The sequence below is a fragment of the Oratosquilla oratoria genome, chromosome 22, assembly GCF_046742065.1.
Source record: "Oratosquilla oratoria isolate Oo_2021 chromosome 22, ASM4674206v1, whole genome shotgun sequence".
Classification (NCBI taxonomy): Eukaryota; Metazoa; Arthropoda; class Malacostraca; order Stomatopoda; family Squillidae; genus Oratosquilla; species Oratosquilla oratoria.
In genome coordinates, this window is record NC_134798.1 from 20,516,076 (window position 1) to 20,534,155 (window position 18,080).

Consider the following 18,080-nt stretch of genomic DNA (forward strand, 5'->3'; position numbering starts at 1 on the left):
TGCCTTCACCTCATCCTTCCTTATTTCTCCTCCATTCTCCTCACTCATCACTCTCATTTTCTTTGTATTTCCTACTGCAGCTATCTTTCCCTCCCTATCCTCCTTCACACTTAGCAATTCCCTAAAATATTGTGCCCATCTTCCCCTTACTGCCTTCTCTTCCATTATCATCTCTTCATCTGCACCCTTTTACCTTTTCTTCTCTACTTGATTTGCATCCTCTTCCTCTCTTAATTTCTTTCCAAAACATCTTTTTATTACTTTCAAAAATTTCTGTCATACTCTTACCCCATTTCGCATCTGCTCTCCTCTTTGCCTCCTTTACCTTTTGCTTTACTTCTCTTTTCTTTTCTTTGTACCTCTCGTATGACTCCCTCGTCCTATTTTGTAACCAATCTGTGAAAGCTCGCTTCTTCTCTTCTACAACCTTCTTTGTTTCCTCATCCCACCATTCACTACCCTTTCTTCTATTTTCCCCTGTCCTTCTTGTTCCACACACCATCCTTGCACACTTTATGACTCCCTCCTTGAACCATCCCCATTCCTCCTCCACACCCAGCTCTACTCTATCCTTTACTCCCTCCCACTCCTCCTTCAGCTTCTTTTCATACTCCTCCTTTCCCTTTTCATTCAAAGAGTTCACTCTAAGAACCTCCTTACCTTTTGTCCCTTTCCTCTTTCTCCATCTATCCTCTACTCTCAACTTACCTTCCACCAAAAAATGATCTGATATTCCCCCACCCTCTCCCCTTAGCACATGTACATCCTTAACTCTTCCTATCATAATCCTATTTACCACTACATAATCCATTAGCGCTCTATCTACCACCCTTCCATCCACCACCCTCTCCCATGTGTACTTATGCTTGACTTTCTTCCGAAACACTGTATTTGCTATCATCAACTCTCTTTCTAGACACATTTCCACCATCAACTCTCCACTACAATTCTTTCCTGGAACTCCACATTTCCTAACATCTCCATCGATTGGACCATTTCCTACCCTAGCATTAAGGTCTCCCAGTACTATTACATTTACATTTCTTCCTAAATCTTCTATGCACTCATTTAAATCTATCCAAAAGGCCTCCCTTCCTTCTACACTCTTCTCACTGCCAGGCCCATATGCACTTACAAAAACCCACATCTCCTTTCCCAGTTTCACCTTCATCCACATTATCCTTGATGAAACCTCCTTCCACTCCACTACCCGTTTACCTATCTCTTCACTTACTAGTATAGCCACCCCTTCCCTCCCTCGCCCTCTTCACTCCTGATAACCTCCCACTTACACTCACCCTTCCCTCTCAACTTAGTTTCACTCAAAGCCAACACATCCATCTTTCTTCTCACAAACATACTACCTATCTCTTCCCTTTTACTCTGATCTGTACCACATCCACGCACATTAAAAGACCCAAACCTTAGGGTGCTGGTCTGAAAACTCCCAGACCCTCTAATGCCTTCTCTTTTTTGTTTAGGAATGTCCCCTGTGGGGCTACAAGGAGAAGGATGCCTAGTCCCAATCCCCGTCCCTTTCTTCTCGCCTCTTACGATCCAAGTGGGAATACTTGGTGGCAGTATTCTTTTCCCCCACCACAGGGAATTCCCCCACCACAGAAAAAGAATACTTAGAGAAATGGTACAGGACAGCAACAAGGGGTTGGGGAACAGCATAACGGAGGGATAGTCGTAGTATAAAAGTGTTTCTAAAATATATAAAGCTAGGGAGTCAGTCGAGACTACTATAGCAGTGAAAAGGAATCTCCCCTGGTGGAAGATTTGCCTCCTTCACCTCAATAATACTCCCTCATCTCCCTTGTGCCGCAGCTACCTTCTTTTTTTCGTAAATTGCAACAGTATATTAATTCTTATATTATTTTACTAATTTGTTTTTTTCCAAGTTCATTTACTGTACAGTACATTAAAATATTTTTATGTTATGTGTTAATAAAAAAAATATATATTATTACAAATTATTTTTGGGTAATTTTTCTTAAGCATGGGACGTGCTATCATATTTTACATTGATTCCTTTGGGAAAAGTTTGTTTTGTTTTGCATTGTGAATAAGATTCAGAAATGAATTATGCTCGTTAAGCGAGATTCCACTGTACCGGTTTACAGACCTCTGGATAAAATGCTGCAGAGTATGGCAGAGGAGTACAAGAATAGGGAAAATAACAAGAGGTCAGAGGTTGCTACATCAATGATGGCATAGGGAAGTAGTGCCATCACTATATGCACTTAGTCCTAAGCAAGATTCAGATAGGTAGCTAATGATAAATTATAAACCTTCTTCACACAAAAATAAAGTGGAAGGAATGTGTGAAGCCAGATAAATAGAAATATAGACTAGGCCTATAGATATAGAAAATTGCACCTGCCCTTGGCATTTGTAAGTGCCCCACATATAAAAAGAGGGTTGTGTGCTGTAACACACAACATTTATGCCCACGTTCAAACCCCTTATATCATGTAAATTATCCTTGTATATTTTCTGAATAAGTAAAGTAGGTATATATTTTGCTTTTTGCCTTTATTTCACATCCAGTGTAAGAAGGAAATTTCCTTGATTAAAGGCAAAAACATACTGCCAATTAGATCACTAGAACTGTTCAAATCATGCCCAGGTTTGATGCAGTAAATATAAAACAGCATGCCAAATTGTGACATGCATAAATATCTACATACTGTAGTTTTGAAGGTGATATAGCTCAAGCTCAAATGATACATGAATTTAACTCTAATAATTGCCAAATATGAGAGTAAGAAATAGTACCTAATGAACATTGCTGTTTCTTTGCACTTTGGTTAGGTAAATATATACACAGGACCTAGAAAAAAATACACACATCTGTATGACGACCTTTATGCCTTGAGTTATAGTGGGAGGATAAACAATTTTACTTCATGGACATATTCAAAATTATTTGTATTTCCTCTTGTTATTGATGTTCAGGTTTTGCTGTGATATGAATTTGTAAATCATTAACTTTTCTGTTTAATGATTCTTGCATTGTACTTGTTTTTTCTTTGATAACAGGGCTGGACTTCTGGCGGCTAGTGTACTTAGCAAGTGGTGTATTGCTTTTCTTTGCTGCCGAAAAATTGGCACAAAATACCTTCTTCCACTTTACTACTGGAGTCTCCTTAGGCATCATTGGCTCCCTTCTTGTTATAGTGTACATTGTGGCTAAACGTGTACCAACGGTAAGTAGTACGAGAAATATTGTCCTCTATTATTCCTCTTTTAAGGAAGAAGGGGTAAACACACAAAATACAGAAGAAAGGGGAATGAATATTAGAATGAAGAGATGAGTGCACTAATGGCAAAATACAGGCATGTTTAAGAGGAAGCATGTGAGAGGTGTAGAGTAAAGAGGATGGCATTGAAACAAAGGTAACAGAGGCCAAGGGAGGAGTGGATGTATTTACCTAATAGTAATACATATGGAGTTGGGACCATGCTCATGAGGTCCTGTCTCTATACACTTGTAGTGCCAGTAATCTATCTACCAAGAGCTTCTTCCTCCTTATAAGGGAGGTAACCAGTCAAGGCATGCACCCACTCCCACCCATTCCACTCCCTTCCACCACTTTTGTTTCCGACTCAGTTCTTCATGGATGATGGGTCATTCCTTACACTTGCCCACTGCCTGGGTCAGAAGCAATGTAGCAAGACACAGTACATCCATAATAGAGCCACATCACTTACATGGCGACTCTCCCTCTTCATCCCCTAATGCAAAAAATAGAAAAGACTGAGAGAAATCCCCTTCAGGTTGCATCAAAATATCATCTATACACTCTATTCACCACTCATCTCTGTCTTCTACAGGGGTCAATTCATGGACAGTAATCACAGTTTTATTGTGTTTACAATAAGGTAGCCAGTCAGCACCCCACTATAATGGACTAATTGGGGCAAACCTCATTCTGATAAGAGTGAAATTCTTTTAATGGCATAAACTGGAACTTGCCTTCTTTTTTCAGAGTATTTTTACATTAATGTACCATGAAAAAGTCTGCAGGTCACACAAGCTTTTCTCCTAAATCTTTGTACATACAGTATACACTTTGCTTTAAGGAATAAAGAAAACCAGTACTTGGCTACTTTTTTCTACATTCAGCTAGTGGTATTTGTTCAATATAATGAGATGTGTGAGTAGGATTGAGGAATCTAGCATAGAACAGTGTATTTATCATATGTAATAATTGCTCATTACATGGGTCCAATTTCTTCTAAAACTTGAATAATTTGTTAAAATGTTAATTTGATAATACATAAAACAACATACATATACCAAGGCTTTTTCCCCCTTACAAGGGAGGTAGCCAAAAAGAAAAAGGCATAAAATCATTCCCACCCATTCCATCCCTAAATACACTCCACTCCCATCCAATCTCCCCCTTATCTTAGCACCTCCTGGATGATGGGTCATCCCTGCACCCTGTCCACTGCCCTGGGTCAGAGGCAGTGTCGCAAGGCACAGCACATCCACAGCAAGGCTGCTTCATTAAATCGGCGACCCCCCCCCCTCTCCGTCCCCCCATGCAGAAAAGGAGAAGATGGGGAGAAATCCCTTCGGGCTGCGTCAAATTTTGCGCACACATACTACCTCACCCCCATCCCCCCACCCATTGCACCTCATGCATCACAACATCATCCATATACAACCATTCTCCATTCACCCCTGTCTTCTGTCCTCTCCCATCCTTCCTCAACAGACATTCCCCTCTTCCCCAAAGCCCCCTTCACCCTATCCATCCATCTCATCCTATGACGTCCCCTCATGTTCACTCCCTCCACATCTGCCTTCCATACCTCTTATACTAGTCTTTCTTCATTCATTTTTTCAATGTGTCCAAACCATCCTAATACTCTTTCATCAACCCTATCTCCCAACTCTCTTTCTATCCCCCATACTATTTAATCTATACATGCATGACTTACCCACGCCAGACACCTCAGAAATACAAATCTCTTCCTACGCAGACGACATAACAATCACATGCACACATCGTAACACAGACAAAGCTGCAGAAATAATCCAGCCATACCTTGACACACTCAACACATGGTTCATCACAAACAGACTCAAAATAGCTCCAACCAAATCTACAACAACACTTCTCACCAACTGGACAAAAGAACACAAATACATACCTCATCTCTACATCAACAACACTTTAATACCACAAACAAACACACCGAAAATTCTTGGTGTAACATACGATACATCCATGTCTTTCAAACAACACATCACAAACATAAAAAACAAATGCACACCCAGACTTAACGCACTTAAGTCAATCACTGGAACAACATTTGGACAAAACAAAGAAACTAATATACATACATACATACATATACCAAGGCTTCTTCCCCCTTCCAAGGGAGGTAGCCAAAAAGGGAAAGGCATAAAAACACTCCCACCCATTTCATCCCTAAATACACTCCACACCCCTCCCACCCTTCCTCTCATCTGAGCACCTCCTGGATGACGGGTCATCCCTGCACCCTGCCCACCGCCCTGGGTCAGAAGCAGTGTCGCAAGACACAGTACATCCACAGCAAGGCCGCTTCATTTAATCGGCGACCCCCCCTCTCCGTCCCCCTTTGCATATAAGGAGAGGACGGGGAGAAATCCCTTCGGGCTGCGTCAAAAATTACTCACACAAACTACCCCCCCCCACCCCCCCGCCCATTCCTCCTCATGCAGTCACAACATCATCCATATACAACCATTCTCCACTCACCTCTGTCTTCCGTCCTCTCCCTTCCTTCCTCAACAGACATTCCCCTCTTCCCCAAAGCCCCCTTCACCCCATCCATCCACCTCATCCTAGGACGTCCCCTCATGTTCACTCCCTCCACATCTGCCTTCCATACCTCTTTTACTAGTCTTTCTTCACTCATTCTTTCCATGTGTCCAAACCATCCTAATATTCTTTCATCAACCCTATCTCCCAAATCCTTTTTCACCCCTGTTCTCCTCCTCACTTCCTCATTTCTCACTCTATCTAGCCTAGTAACCCCCACCATACTTCTCAGACACCTCATCTCAAACACATTCAAACTCCTTCTCTCTTCTTCTCTTATGTTCCACGTTTCTGCCCCATACAGTGCTGTTGGCACAATCACTCCTTCATACAGTCTCCTCTTCGCATCCATTCCCAAATGTCTATTCCTCATTACACTCTTCAAACCACCAAGGCATTTTCTCGCTTCTCTCAATCTACATTCTACCTCCACCTTCACTCCACCTTTTCCTGCTACACTTGCACCCAAGTATCTAAAACTATCCACTTCCTCCAGTCGCTCTCCCTTAATGTTCACTTCCAGTCTACTGCCACTTTCACCCCTTGTACATCTCATCACCTTACTTTTACCCACATTTATCTTTAGCTTTCTTCTATCACATACTCTCCCAAACTCTGCCACCAGCTTCCTCAATCCCTCCTCCGACCCTGCCACAAGCGCAGTGTCGTCTGCAAACAACAGCTGGCTCACCTCCCACTTTTCTCCATTTTCTTTAACCATCTCCAATCCCTGACTCACTACCCTAGCATTCACCTCTCGCACCACCCCATCCATGTATAAGTTGAACAGCCAGGGCGACATAACGCATCCTTGACGAAGTCCCACCTTTACTTCAAACCACTCACTCTCTCCATTTCCAATCCTAACACATGCTCTACTACTCACATAAAAACTCTTGACAGCTCCCAAAAGCTTTCCTCCTATCCCATAAATCTGCATAACCTCCCACAGTGCCTTTCTGTCTACCCTATCATAAGCCTTTTCCAGATCCATAAAAGCCCAAAAAACATCCTTCCCCTTTCCTATAGCTTTCTCACATATCTGTCTTACCACAAAGATCTGATCTACACAACCTCTACCCGTCCTAAATCCACACTGTTCCTCATCAATTACTCCTTCTGTTCCTCTCCTAATCCTCTCAATTAAGATTCTCCCATAAGCCTTCCCTACTACACTCAACAGGCTAATCCCTCTGAAATTACTACATTCACACTTGTCCCCTTTTCCCTTGTACAGAAGAAACTAATATAACAATATACAAACAATGCATACTCTCAGTGTTGAATTATGCGAGTCCTGCATGGGCTCCTAATCTCAGTGAGACACACCACAACACCCTTCAAATCATACAAAACAAAGCCCTAAAAACAATTACAGGCTGCACAAATACAACACCTACAGACCATTTACACCATGAAACAAAAGTCCTCAAAGTCAAGGACCACCTCGACATGAGAGGCACACAAACACTTGCCGCAGCCACCACAAACACATTACACCCGCTACACTACATAGCAGAACACCCACACACACCAAGAAACATTAAAACAACACCCAAAGACCTTTATCACGCACAGATACTCTCTTCTCTTCCTCCACAACCACCAAATACCAGCCTCCGGAAACATATTCATAATCATATCACTCACCGCTCCATTAACACACTGAAAGACAACACACTGCTGCATGCCAGACCCCCTGATATCCACCCTTCTGAATCCTCTCTCCCACAAAAGGACAGAGTCCACTTGGCCAGACTGCGGTGCGGTCACCACCCAGCACTTCTAGGCTACCAGAAGAGGCTGGATGACCGTGTTGTGAACAGCTGCCTAGGATGTAACACTTCACCCCATACCATACAACACATAATGGAAGACTGCATTATACACAATCATGCACGCAAACAACACAACATACGCTCTATAAAGGATTTGTGGGAAAACCCAGTTTCGGCTATGGCATTCCTTGGGGAGATGGGACTGCTCGGACAGACAGTCTAGGGAACGACAACAACAACTCTCTTTCCACCCCTGTTCTCCTACTCACCTCCTCATTTCTCACTCTATCCAGCCTAGTAACCCCTATCATACTTCTCAGACACCTCATCTCAAACACATTCAAACTCCTTCTCTCTTCTTCTCTTATGTTCTATGTTTCTGCCCCATACAGTGCTGTTGGCACAATCACTCCTTCATACAGTCTTCTCTTAGCATCCATTCCCAAATGTCTATTCTTCATTACACTCTTTAATCCACCAAGGCATTTACTCGCTTCTCTCAATCTACATTCTACCTCCACCTCCACTCCACCTTTTCCTGCCACATTTGCACCCAAGTATCTAAAACTATCCACTTCCTCCAGTTGCTCTCCTTTAATGCTCACTTCCAGTCTGCTGCCACTTTCACCCCTTGTACATCTCATCACCTTACTTTTACCCACATTTATCTTCAGCTTTCTTTTTTCATACACTCTCCCGAACTCTGTCACCAACTTCCTCAATCCCTCCTCTGATCCTGCCACAAGCCCAGTGTTGTCCGCAAACAACAGCTGGCTCACCTCCCACTTCTCTCCATTTTCTTTAACCATCTCCAATCCCTGACCCACCACCCTTGCCTTTACCTCTCCCACCACCCCATCCATGTATAAGTTGAACAGCCAGGGAGACATAACGCATCCTTGACAAAGTCCCACCTTTACCTCGAACCACTCCCTCTCTCCATTTCTAATCCTGATACATGCTCTACTACTCTTGAACTCTTGACAGCTCCTAGAAGCTTTCCTCCTATCCCATATATCCGCAAAACCTCCCACAGTGCCTTCCTGTCTACCCTGTCATAAGCCTTTTCCAGATTCATAAAAGCCCAAAAAACATCTTTCCCCTTTCCTATAGCTTTCTCACATATCTGTCTTACCACAAAAATCTGATCTACATAACCTCTACCCTTCCCAACCACACTTAGCAAGCTAATCCCTCTGAAACTACTACACTCACACTTGTCCCGTTTTCCCTTGTAAAGTGGAACTATACAGGCACTCCTCCAGTCCTCCGGCACTCTACCCCCTCTCCAGCAAACATTAACCTCTTCACTGCGGGGCACATCGCACGTCTGGCAGCATTAGCTGCCCAGCGTGCGATGTTGCGTCATAATAATCGCATTATAAAAAATAGTCAGTGCTCAATCGTTCATTCTCTTTCACCCGTGTATTTTGATAACCATAGAAAACTGATGAAGCCAGTTTAGAGTGAATGAAAATTACGTAGGTATGACTACAATGAATATAATCAAGATGCCGACATCGGCATCATCGAGTACCCACTTGCTCCTCATGCCGCCTATGTAGGCATCACCGTATGGAAGTGGTTAAATAACCTCACCAGCCAGTCCACCATCACTGTACCTCCTTTTTTTAGACATTCTGCATGGCATCCATCCAGACCAGGTGCCTTACCTGCTTTCATCATCTTAACAACTGCCTTCACTTCATCTTTCCTTATTTCTCCTCCATTTTCCTCACTCATCACGGTCATTTTCTTAGCACTTCCCACTGCAACTATCTTTCCCTCCCTATCCTTCTTCACATTTAGCAACTCCCTAAAATACTCTACCCATCTTCCCCTTACTGCCTTCTCTTCCATTATCATCTCTCCATTTGCACCTTTTACCTTTTCTTCTCTACTTGATTCGCCTCCTTTTCCTCTCTTAATTTCTTTCCAAAACATATTTTTATTACTTTAAAAAATTTCTGTCATACTCTTACCCCATTTCACATCTGCCCTCCTCTTTGCATCCTTCACCTTGTGCTTTACTTCTCTTTTCTTTGTATCTCTCATATGACTCCCTCATCCTATTGTGTAACCAATTTGTGAAAGCTTGCTTCTTCTCTTCTACAACCTTCTTTGTTTCCTTATCCCACCATTCACTACCCTTCCTTCTATTTCCTCCTGTCCTTCCTGTTCCACACACCATCTTTGCACACTTTGTGACTCCCTCCTTGAACCATCCCATTCCTCCTCCACTCCTAGTTCTACTCTATCCTTCACTCCCTCCCACTCCTCTCTCAGCTTCTTCTTGTACTCCTTCTCCTTTTCATTTAAAGAGTTCACTCAAAGCACCTCCCTACCTTTTATCCTTTTCCTCTTTCTCCATCTATCCTCCACTCTCAACTTACCTTCCAAAAAATAATCTGATATTCCCCCACCCTCTCCCCTTAGTACACGTACATCCTTAACCACTTCCATACGGTGCCACCTATGTAGGCGGCATGAGGAACAAGTGGGTACTCGCTGATGCCGAAGTCGCCATCTTGATTATATTTATTGTAGTCGTACCTACGTAATTTTCATTCTCTTTAAACTGGCTTCATCAGTTTTCTATTGTTATCAAAATACACGTGTGAAAGAGAACAGACAATTGAGCACTGACTTTATTTTTTATAATGCGATTATTATGACGCAACATCGCACACCGGGCAGCTAATGCTGCCAGACGTGCGATGTGCCCCGGAGGGAAGAGGTTAACTCTTCTTATTATACTCCTAGCTACTACTACATAGTCCATTAACGCTCTATTTACCACCCTTCCATCAACCACCCTCTCCCATATGTACTTATGCTTGACTTTCTTCCGAAACACTGTATTTGCTATCATCAACTCTCTTTCTAGACACATCTCCACCATCAACTCTCCACTACGATTCTTTCCTGGAACTCCATATTTCCCAACCACTCCGTCAATTGGTTCTTTTCCTACTACATTGATGTTTCTCCCTAATCCCTCTATGCACTCATTTAAATCTATCCAAAAAGCCTCCCTTTCTTCTACACTCTTCTCACTACCAGGCCCATATGCACTTAACAAAATCCACATCTCCTGTACCAGTTTCATCTTCATCCACATTATCCTTGAAGAAACCTCCTTCCACTCCACTACATGTTTACCTATCTCTTCACTTACTAGTATAGCCACCCCTTCTCTCCCTTGCCCTCTCTTCACTCCTGATAACCTCCCAATTAAATTACACTCCCAAACTTACATTCTCCCTTCCCTCTCAACATAAAACAAACCTTGCATAAATTATTTGTTAGGCAATTTTATAAATTCATTTCTCAAATGTTGGCAAATCTGCCTTTAATAATACATAAATTGTTTTGTTAATTATTGGGGGCTTGTTTGAACTGTGTCATCTTGCAAGCCCCAACCAGTCAGCTGAGAGAAATTTGCTCTAACCAGTCATAAGAACAATGTATCTAAACTTCTCCATGACCTTGTTCCTAATGGCTCCTTTTTTTTTTTTTTTTTTTTTTTTTTCTCCACAGACTGAGAATCACATAAGTAGAAACTAACTAATTCTCTTATTTCCTAATTCTGTTCATTCCTTTACCAAAACACTCATTCTCTCTTTTCTATTATTACACTGCCTTTGTTCTCCTTTGTCATCTGAATCTCTATTAAGTGATACTCTACTTACAGAACTAGTAAGTAACTTCTCGTTGAGTCATTAAAATTTTCTATTGTTACACTAAAGAAATTCAACACTAATTTTGTGTCTAGTTTCAATATCATATAAAGGGGGTCCTTGGTTTACAACGGTATCTCCTCATAACAATTTGTGGAAATGACACATCTCCCATAAATTATTAAAAAAATATTATAATAATATTCACCATTTATGATGTTTGGTCTGTAAAGATGAATGTTGTGTGGACTAGTTTTGCTAGGTCAGTGGAAGAGTATGTCATCTGGTGGCAGAAGAAAACGGGTGGTACATAGCACCAAGTCGTCTAACTGAGGAATGCATTGTTGCTCAGTTCCCACTGGTGTGCCATTGTAGATGGTAGTGCATTTGCTAAGCTTTCATTTTCCAATCATTTTTCCAATCTTTAGCACCCACCCCACCCCCAATTCATTATGGGTACTAAGTGTAAGGCTAACTCTTCTGATGGCAGTGCATTGAAGAAAAGAAGTCATCACCATGGAAATGAAATTAGGCTTTGTGAGATGCACACCAAAGGGAGAAACTCTAACAAATATTGGCTGTGTACTTTAGCTAAGCTGTTTACTGTTGTGATGATAATCAGAGATAAAGATTGTATCCTTGAGCATGTGAAGGGATCTTCCCCAATGAAATCAACTGTGATTATCAAGTAGCATAGTGGTCTTATAACTGAGGTGGCTCTTAGTACTGTGGCTGGAAGAAGAGCATCAACAGCATACCCCAGTGAGCTTTGTGTTAATTCAGGAAATACAAAAAGATTGTTTTAGGCATTGAAAAATGAAGATGGGGAAGGGAGTGCAAGTGAAGACTTTGTAGCCAGTAGGGGTTGGTTCATACCATTTATGGATCATGCTAATTATCATAACCTTAAAATTCAAGGTGAAGCTGTTAGTGCCAATGAGAAAGCAGCAAATGCATATCCAAGTGCATTTGCTGAGATCATTACAAATGGGGGTTACCTTACTGAACCAGTTTATTCTGGAAACATATGCCTAATTGATCATATATATAACAAAGGAGAAGGTAGCATCAGGTCGTAAAGCCAACATGGAGCTAATGCTGCTGGTGACTACAAGCTGAAGCCCTTGCTGGTTTATCAGACTGAAAATCCAAGGGCACTCAAGGACATTTGGAAGGGTCAACTGACTCCCATCTGATAATCAAACTAGAAGGCCTGGGTGACACTTCACATATTTGAGGACTGGTTTACCAACTCTTTTGTACCAGAAATGGACCAGTACTGTGGATCCAAGGGTTTGCTCTTTAAAGTGTTGCTGGTGTTGGACAAAGCCCTGGTCACCCTGTTCATTTGGATGACTTTCACCCTAATGACAAGGTTTACTTTCCATCCAATACCTCGCCCCTTTATAGCCTATGAACCAGGTTATCATTGCTTCTTTAAAGAGATACTACCTGCAAAGAACACTGCTTATTCTTGGGATGAAGTGAAGTAGGCAAACATGAATGGTGTTAGGAAAAAAAGCTGTGTCCCCAGTTTGTGAATGATTTCTGTGCCTTTGAGGAGACAATTGAGGCTGTCACCAAGAACGTTGTTGCCCTGAGTAAGCAACTAAATTTGGTGGAGGTTGATGATGTCACAGCATTTGGCATCTCATGAAGAAGAGTTATCTGCCAAGGTTCTCATTTAACTGGAGAAGCAGATAATTGAAGATGAAGAAGAGGATACATGAATCCCAAAGTCCAAAAGATTTACAAGTAGGGGCTTGGGAGAAGGTTTTGCACTGGTAGAGGAAGGGTTGTATAAGTTTGAAGCTGAGGACCCCCAACACTACCAGGTACACTAGAATCATGGATTCTCTGGTGTGTTACAGGGAGATCTGGGAGAAGGAGTGAATCTAGTCTAGAGGCCTGCAACAGTCCTGTATCCTCGGCCTCAGCTGTTTCTTTACCTCCTCCAGCACCTTTCCAGGTTCCCCTGCTGCTCCGGCTTCCTCCTTCCATTAAACCTGTCTCTCACCCTTGCAATTCCCCTTCCAGTGTGCAAGCCAACCACAGGAGTAAAAATAAGGATTTGTTTATTTATTTATTATACTGTCCTCAGTTATGCTGTCCCCCTACCCCATATTGCTGTCCTGTACCATTTCTCTGAATATCATTTCCTTGTTTCGCCTACCCTGTGGTGGGGGGAAAAGAATGCTGCCACCAAGTATTCCCACTTGGATTGTAAGAGGCGAGAAAAATGGGACAGGGATTGAGACCAGGCATCCTTCTACCTGTAGCCCCACAGGGGACATTCCTAAAAAAAAGTAAAGGTATAAGAGGGTCTAGGAGTTTTCCAACCAGCACCCTAAGGTTTGGGTCTTTTAATGTGTGTGGATGTGGTACAGATGAGAGTAAAAGGGAAGAGATAGGTAGTATGTTTGTGAGAGGGAAGGGTGAGTGTGAGTTTGGGAGTGTAGTTGGGAGGTTCTCAGGAGTGAAGAGAGGGCAAGGGAGAGAAGGAGTGGCTATACTAGTAAGTAAAGAGATAGGTAAACATTTAGTGGAGTGGAAGGAGATTTCTTTAAGGATAATGTGGATGAAGGTGAAACTGGGAAAGGAGATGTGGGTTTTTGTAAGTGCATATGGGCCTGGTAGTGAGAAGAGTGTAGAAGAAAGGGAGGCTTTTTGGATAGATTTAAATGAGTGCATAGAGGGATTAGGGAAGAACATCAATGTAGTAGTATTGGAAGACCTTAATGTTAGGGTAGGAAATGAACCAATTGACGGAGTGGTTGGGAAATGTGGAGTTACAGGAAAGAATCATAGTGGAGAGTTGATGGTGATGTGTCTAGAGAGTTGATGATAGCAAATATAGTGTTTAGGAAGAAAGTCAAGCATAAGTACACATGGGAGAGGGTGGTGGATGGAAGAGTGGTAGATAGAGAGTTAATGGACTATGTAGTGGTAGATAGGAGTATAATAGGAAGAGTTAAGGATGTACATGTGGGGGAATATCAGATAATTTTTGGTGGAAGGTAAGTTGAGAGTGGAGGATAGATGGAGAAAGAGGAAAAGGATAAAAGGTAGGGAGGTGCTTAGAGTAATCTCCTTAAATGAAAAGAAAAAGGAGAAGGAGTACAAGAAGCTGAGAGAGGAGTGGGAGGGAGTGAAGGATAGAGTAGAACTAGGAGTGGAGGAGGAATGGGGATGGTTCAAGGAGGGAGTCACAAAGTGTGCAAAGATGGTGTGTGGAACAAGAAGGACAGGAGGAAATAGAAGGAAGGGTAGTGAATGGTGGGATGAGGAAACAAAGAAAGTTGTAGAGGAGAAGAAGTGAGCTTTCACAGATTGGTTAAAAAATAGGATGAGGGAGTCATGTGAGAGGTACAAAGAAAAGAGAAGAGAAGGAAAGCACGAGGTAAAGGAGGCAAAGAGGAGAGCAGATGTGAAATGGGGTAAGGGTATGACAGAAAATTTTGAAAGTAACAAAAAGATGTTTTGGAAAGAAATTAAGAGAGGAAGAGGAGGCAAATCAAGTAGAGAAGAAAAGGTAAAAAGGTGCAGATGGAGAGATGATAATGGAAGAGAAGGCAGTAAGGGTAAGATGGGCAGAGTATTTTAGGGAGTTGCTAAATGTGAAAGAGGATAGGGAAGTGCTAAGAAAATGACCGTGATGAGTGCGGAAAATGGAGGAGAAATAAGGAAGGATGAAGTGAAGGCAGTTGTTAAGATGATGAGAGCAGGTAAGGCACCTGGTCTGGATGGATGCCATGCAGAATGTCTAAAAAAAAAAGGAGGTACAGTGGTGGTGGACTGGCTCGTGAGGTTATTTAATGTTTGTTTTAGAGAGGGTAGAGTGCCGGAGGACTGGAGGAGTGCCTGTATAGTTCCACTTTACAAGGGAAAACGGGACAAGTGTGAGTATAGTAGTTTCAGAGGGATTAGCTTGCTAAGTGTAGTTGGGAAGGCTTATGGGAGGATCTTGATTGAGAGGATTAGGAGAGGAACAGAGGGAGTAATTGGCGAGGAACAGTGTGGATTTAGGACAGGTAGAGGTTGTGTAGATCAGATTTTTGTGGTAAGACGATATGTGAGAAAGCTATAGGAAAAGGTAAGGATGTTTTTTGGGCTTTTATGAATCTGGAAAAGGCTTATGACAGGGTAGACATGAAGGCACTGTGGGAGGTATTGCGGATATACGGGATAGGAGGAAAGCTTCTAGGAGCTGTCAAGAGTTTTTACGAGAGTAGTAGAGCATGTGTCAGGATTAGAAATGAAGAGAGGGAGTGGTTCAAGGTAAAGGTGGGACTTTGTCAGGGATGTGTTATGTTGCTGTGGCTATTCAACTTATACATGGATGGGGCAGTGCGAGAGGTAAATGCAAGGGTAGTGGGTCAGGGGTTGGAGATGGTTAAAGAAAATGGAGAAAAGTAGGAGGTGAGCCAGCTGTTGTTTGCGCACGACACTGCGCTTGTAGCAGGATCAGAGGAGGCATTGAGGAAGTTTGGAGACAGAGTTTGGGAGAGTGTGTGAAAGAAGAAAGTTTAAGATAAATGTGGGTAAAAGTAAGATGATGAGATGTACAAGGGGTGAAAGTGGCAGCAGACTCGAAGTGAGCATTAAGGAAGAGTGACTGGAGGAAGTGGATAGTTTTAGATATTTGGGTGCGAATGTGTCAGGAAAGGGAGGAGTGAAGGTGGAGGTAGAATGTAGATTGAGAGAAGTGAGTAAATGCCTTGGTGGACTAAAAAGTGTAATGAGGAATAGACATTTGGGAATGGAGGCTAAGAGGAGATTGTATGAAGGAGTGATTGTGCCAACAGCACTGTATGGGGCAGAAACATGGAACATAAGAGAGGAAGAGAGAAGGAGTTTGAATGTGTTTGAGATGAGGTGTCTGAGAAGTATGATGGGGGTTACTAGGCTAGATAGTGTGAGAAATGAGGAGGTGAGGAGGAGAACAGGGGTGGTAAGGGAATTGGGAGATAGGGTGGATGAAAGAGTATTGGGATGGTTTGGACACAGGGAAAGAATTAGTGAAGAGAGACTAGTAAAAGAGGTATGGAAGGCAGATGTGGAGGGAGTGAACATGAGGGGCGACCTAGGATGAGATGGATGGATGGTGAAAGGGGCTTTGGGGAAGAGGGGAATGTCTGTTGAGGAAGGACGGGAGAGGACAGAAGACAGGAGTGAATGGAGAATGGTTGTATATGGATGATGTTGTGATGCATGAGGGGTTGTGATGCATGGGGGTGAGGTAGTATGTGTGAGAAAAATTTGACGCAGCCTGAAGGGATTTCTCCCTGTCTTCTCCTTTTCTACATGAGGGGACAGAGAGGGGGGTTGCCGATTTAATGAAGCGGCCTTGCTGTGGATGTGCTGTGTCTTGCGACGCTGCCTCTGACCCAGGGCAGTGGACAAGATTTAGGGATGACCCATCATCCAGGAAGTGCCAAAATAAGAGGGAGGGTAGAGGGTGGAAGAGAGTGGAGTGCATTAGGGATGAAATGGGAGTGGGAATGGTTCTTATGCCTTTTTCTTTTTTGCTACCTCCCTTGTAAGGAGGAAAAACCTCTGGTATATGTATGTATATATATATATATATATATATATATAATATATATATATATATATTTTAGTCCTAGTTATGTTTTTATGTCATAGAAGTGTGTTTTTATGTCCAAGATTATGACTTTACTACTGCATTAGCATAGGTGAGTGACTTCAGTGCTTACATATTTACATATGTTCCGACTTACACAAAGATTTAGGTAAAGACACATTGTAGGAACAGATTTCCATTGTAAGTTGAGTACTCCCTGTATTTTATCACCTCTCATTATTTAAACTAATATATTCATATGGAAGGTTTAGTTTCTGTGTGTGGGTGTCCTATGGGGGTGGTTTTGGCACATTCTGTTAATCCTGTTAATACCTTATTTTGTATATAGGTTTCCCTCATTATTTGATGGGTTGACATCCAACATTTCATTTATACAATCCTTTTACATTTATACCACTCTTTTTTTTATGTAGGCACTCAATTATACAATCAAACCATAAACAAGGGCACCACAATTGCAGCACCACCCAATCTTCATCGGCCACCCATCAAAACTCATTCCCGCTCTTTATTCAGCTGTGTTTACTCCCTCAACCCATGCATCAGTGTCTGTTTTGTGCTATTATTTCACATTCTCTGTTGCTTTTACAAGAGTAATACATAACATGATGGCTTTCAATCAGCCTGCAGCAACTACTACTGGTGAAATAAAGCCCAAAAGACCAAGAAAGAGTTTATTGTTGGAGAAAAAACTTGAAATTGTTAAGTGCCATGAGGGAGGTGAAGGGGCTAACTCCATCACCAGAATCATGCAGTTATCCCAATCAACTATCTCCACAATAATAAAAAAAGAAGACAGCATAAAGAAAACTGGTAAAATAGCACCTACATTAATGACAAAATTGCTAACATAGCAGAGGGAACCAATAATGGAGGAAATGGAGAGACTCTTAATGCTGTGGATTGATGACCTGTCTCGAAGCAGCAATTCTTTTTCTACCTCCCTTGTGACAATGAAAACCCTCTCGATTTATAATAATTTACATAAGAAGGGACATGAAGTTAAGGATGGGTCAACTTTCAGTGCCAGTAAGGGTTGGTTCGACCATTTTAAAGCCTGAGCAGCCTTACACAACATCAAGATGACTGGTGAGGCAGCAAGTTCTGTTGAGCCTGCCACTGCAGCATTCATACCAACACTGAAAAAATACATTGAAGAGTGTGGCTACACTGCCAAACAGGGCCCCGACAA

The 18,080-nt window shown here is 42.2% G+C and overlaps 1 protein-coding gene across 5 annotated transcripts in view; it reads left to right on the forward strand.

Moving 5' to 3' along the window:
• The window catches only part of LOC143037443 (nuclear envelope integral membrane protein-like), a 190,199-nt gene that overhangs the window by 126,958 nt on the left and 45,161 nt on the right, over positions 1-18,080 (forward strand). For all 5 annotated transcript variants that reach the window (XM_076205673.1, XM_076205677.1, XM_076205674.1 and 2 more), the window contains exon 5: positions 3,046-3,212. In XM_076205673.1, coding sequence (XP_076061788.1) covers positions 3,046-3,212 — 167 coding nt within the window. The remainder of the gene's footprint in view (positions 1-3,045; positions 3,213-18,080) is intronic.